Genomic DNA, 3,204 nt, shown 5'->3' with positions numbered 1-3,204 from the left:
CCCTTTACGCAGCTCCTGGGGACACAGGGCCAGTTTCCACACAGCCCTCACATTGACTTGGGTCCACCATGTCTTTGTGTCCCAGACTCTCCGCAGAACTTGACCATAAACGTCTTGCAAGGAAATGTCACAGGTAGGAAGGAGCCCGTCATGGGCTGTAGGGAGCAGGGCCTCCTCCAGCTCAGGGCACGGCTGGGTCGTGCCTCACCCTGGGCTCACCCCGGTGACCGGACACCCCCTTGCGGGTGAACCCAGTGGCTCCCCATCCTCAGCACCCCCGGCCCTGTGAGCAGCTGTCCCCATCGGCCCTCCCTCCCTGAGGGTTCTCCGCTCCTCCCTGGGCTGCACCAGGAGCTCGGGGCGCCGTCCACACGGCAAGGGCTGGGAGAAGCACAGGGAAGGAGGTGGGTCTTGGAAGGAAGGGGCTGGGACCTGGACAGGTGTGTCTGGGGAACAAGGTCCTTGTTCTGTGGGGCGGTGGCCAGGGTCAGGTGAGTGAGGCACTCGTCTTGGGCACAGAATTTCAGGAGAAGCCAAAGAAACTCAGCGGCCAAGAGAAACAGTATCACACTGCAGTATTTCCTTGAAATAAGACGGAATGCAAAATGAATTCCATGACGAAAAACATGCCAACATTTTAAATAAACGCAAGCTGCAGTTCAGCTCTGGTCTGCCTCGCTCACCTCGCCCTACTCCCCGCCCCGCCTCTGTCCCCGTGTTTGGCATCTGGCAAAGCGGCCAGAAAAACGGAAGTCTGGAGTCCTACAAGGCATAGAGGAGGAAGAGGCCCGAGTTCTCAGAGCGGGGTCACCAATAACCTCCTTCGTCAGCAGGAGACGCGGGGGCGCTATCAGGAGTGATGCTGGGGGCCGTCGGGGGCGCAGGCGTCACCGCCCTGCTCTTCCTGTCTTTCTGCGTCCTCGTCATCATGTGAGCACTGACCCTGGAGAGGGAGGGACAGCCCTCGGGGAGGGAGCACAGGTGGCCGCGGGATCCCTGACCCCAGAGCCGAGGGACCTGGGTGGGTCCGGGCCCGAAGCAAGAGCAGGAACATGGTCCCCGTCACCTGGGCGAGTCTGTCACAATCCTCTGGACTGCTGTCCAGGAGCGGGAGGAGCTGCGTCCTCAACGCCAGGGCATCCACAGCGGGATCCCTCCCCACCCCCAGCCAGCCCCTTAAGGAGGAACGGAGTGGGGGAGGGACGTCTGTCTGCCCATCACGCCGAGGACGGGCCAGACTGGAAACCGCCCTGTCTCTGCACTCAGAGTGAAATCTTGGAAGAAGAAGGCGGCGAGGACAGCAGTAGGCACGGGGGACACGGACACGGCCGGCGCAGACGCCATCATGAGGTCCATCTCTCAGGTGAGTGACCTGGCCATCTCACCACCCGGCGGTCCACCTGGACACCTCCCCCAGGAGGACCTCCTGGATTGCTCCGCCCCGCATGGCCAGTGTTGCTCTCCTCATCTCTCCCCACGCAGCCCCGATTCCCCGTCTCGCCTCTCCCCTTCCTTCTTACGGGCCAGGCAGGGAGGAGTTGCCTTGTGTCTGCCCTTCCTGTCTTCTCCTACCGCCAAAAAGTCGCCACCTCTGGCCTATTTTTCCTCCTGAGAACTAGCACGGGTCACGCGTTCTCCATCTTGAGCCCTATCACTGCCGAAGCTTCAGGATCGCTTCCCGGACCCGGTCATCTCCCCGCCTCTCACCTCCGTGGCCCGACACTGAGTGATTATCTACAAGCCATCTTGTCCAGCTCCTCTGCTCGGAAGATCCGTTCGCCCCATTGTCTAGAGCAGAGACCAGCAACCTCTTTCTATGAAAGGCCAGTTAGTAAAGGTTTTTGGCCTTGTGGCCCGCACAGTCCCCGTTGCAGTCACTCAGCTCGGCTGTTGCAGGGTAAAGCAGCAACAGACCATATACAGGTAATGGAGTATGACTGTGTTCCAATAAAACTTTATTTACAAAACAGGCAGTGGGCCGGATTGGACCCATAAGCTATAGTTTGCCCACCCCTGACCTAGAGAATAAAGTCCCCAGATCCTCAGCCTGCAGCTCTGCGTATTCTGACCTCTCCGGTGCCCACCTCTTCAGAGAGGCCAGGATTAGGGCAAGGTGAGGGAGGCATCTGCCTCAGAAGTGACACTTGAGGGGGTGCCAAAAATCTCAGTAAGGGAGACAATGTTAATTGAATGCACCGTTTTTCTTTAAAATCAAAATGAATGGGGGGGAAAAGCCACGATGTGCAAAATGTCAAAAATCTTAAACCATGGCGGGATCGGTAGACTGAAGTTAGCGAAAAAAAATTATTTCGGGTCGTCACTTAGTCAAGAGAGACTGTCAAACAGGGCGGCACTCTCAGCTGAACGTGAGAGCCGCAGGGAAGTTGATTTTGAAAATACTCTTTCTGCGTTTGCTTCCAGGGAAGCCAAGGAAACTAATTTACAATGCATTCTGGTTTGGGTATACATAAAATCTTCAAACTTAGCATAGCGTTGGAACATACGCTTTTTTGGGTTTTCCATGATATTTCGATTATTTTAAAGTTCTGGAAAAAGCCACCCATTAAAACTGTGTAAAAACTTTTCTATAGAGGCACACAATTTTCCCTCTGCCTCCAGCTCCAGTTGGTTCAGAAGGGTGCTCTCGCTGATCTTGGCTGGATCGAAACGTTTGATAGTTTGCTCTCCGTGAAGTTCTTCCGCATTTGCTTTGAATTCTGAAGTCTTGCCTTCAGATGTCATTTCTCGCGACTGTGAGCTTTTCAGCACACGCTTTCTAACTGGAACCGGGTTATTTTTGCCTCCGGGTCTTTGCACAGCCTGTTCCTCCTTCTCAAATGTCTTTCTCTCTCTTTTCCTCTTATTCTCTTCCATCCAGAACGTCATGCCCTGATGTGAGTGTCACCGTGTTTTCAAATTTATTTATTGTATTGGACGCATAAGGGGAAGCCTCTGAACCGTTTTGAGCAGCATATTAACATTCATCCTTTCATTCGTTAATGTGTCCAGGAAGTAGCACCTACCCAGTGACAAGCGTTGTGGGTGCCAGAGACCTCCATCTATGAAAAAAAAAAACAACACGTTTTTTAATCTTGAGTGCAGTGAGGTTTTATTCTAGGCAGAGGGACAGACCCAAACTGATCAAACCGCCAAACAACGAATCCGTGAAGAGAATGTGAGCGACAGACACAAACTTTGGGGGAA

The 3,204-nt window shown here is 54.2% G+C and overlaps 1 protein-coding gene across 1 annotated transcript in view; it reads left to right on the top strand.

Moving 5' to 3' along the window:
* The first annotated feature begins 838 nt into the window (after positions 1-838).
* LOC102892223 (sialic acid-binding Ig-like lectin 8) overlaps positions 839-3,204 on the top strand; it is a 4,452-nt gene continuing 2,086 nt past the window's right edge. Inside the window, exons 1-2 of the mRNA XM_006904988.1 lie at positions 839-930; positions 1,267-1,363. Of these exons, the coding sequence (XP_006905050.1) occupies positions 860-930; positions 1,267-1,363 (168 nt within the window). The 5' untranslated portion in view covers positions 839-859. The remainder of the gene's footprint in view (positions 931-1,266; positions 1,364-3,204) is intronic.

Source organism: Pteropus alecto, unplaced genomic scaffold, assembly GCF_000325575.1.
Source record: "Pteropus alecto unplaced genomic scaffold, ASM32557v1 scaffold41, whole genome shotgun sequence".
In the NCBI taxonomy this organism is placed as follows: domain Eukaryota; kingdom Metazoa; phylum Chordata; class Mammalia; order Chiroptera; family Pteropodidae; genus Pteropus; species Pteropus alecto.
The sequence above is the reverse complement of the archived record's forward strand: the minus strand, read 5'-3'. Positions and strand labels throughout refer to the sequence as shown.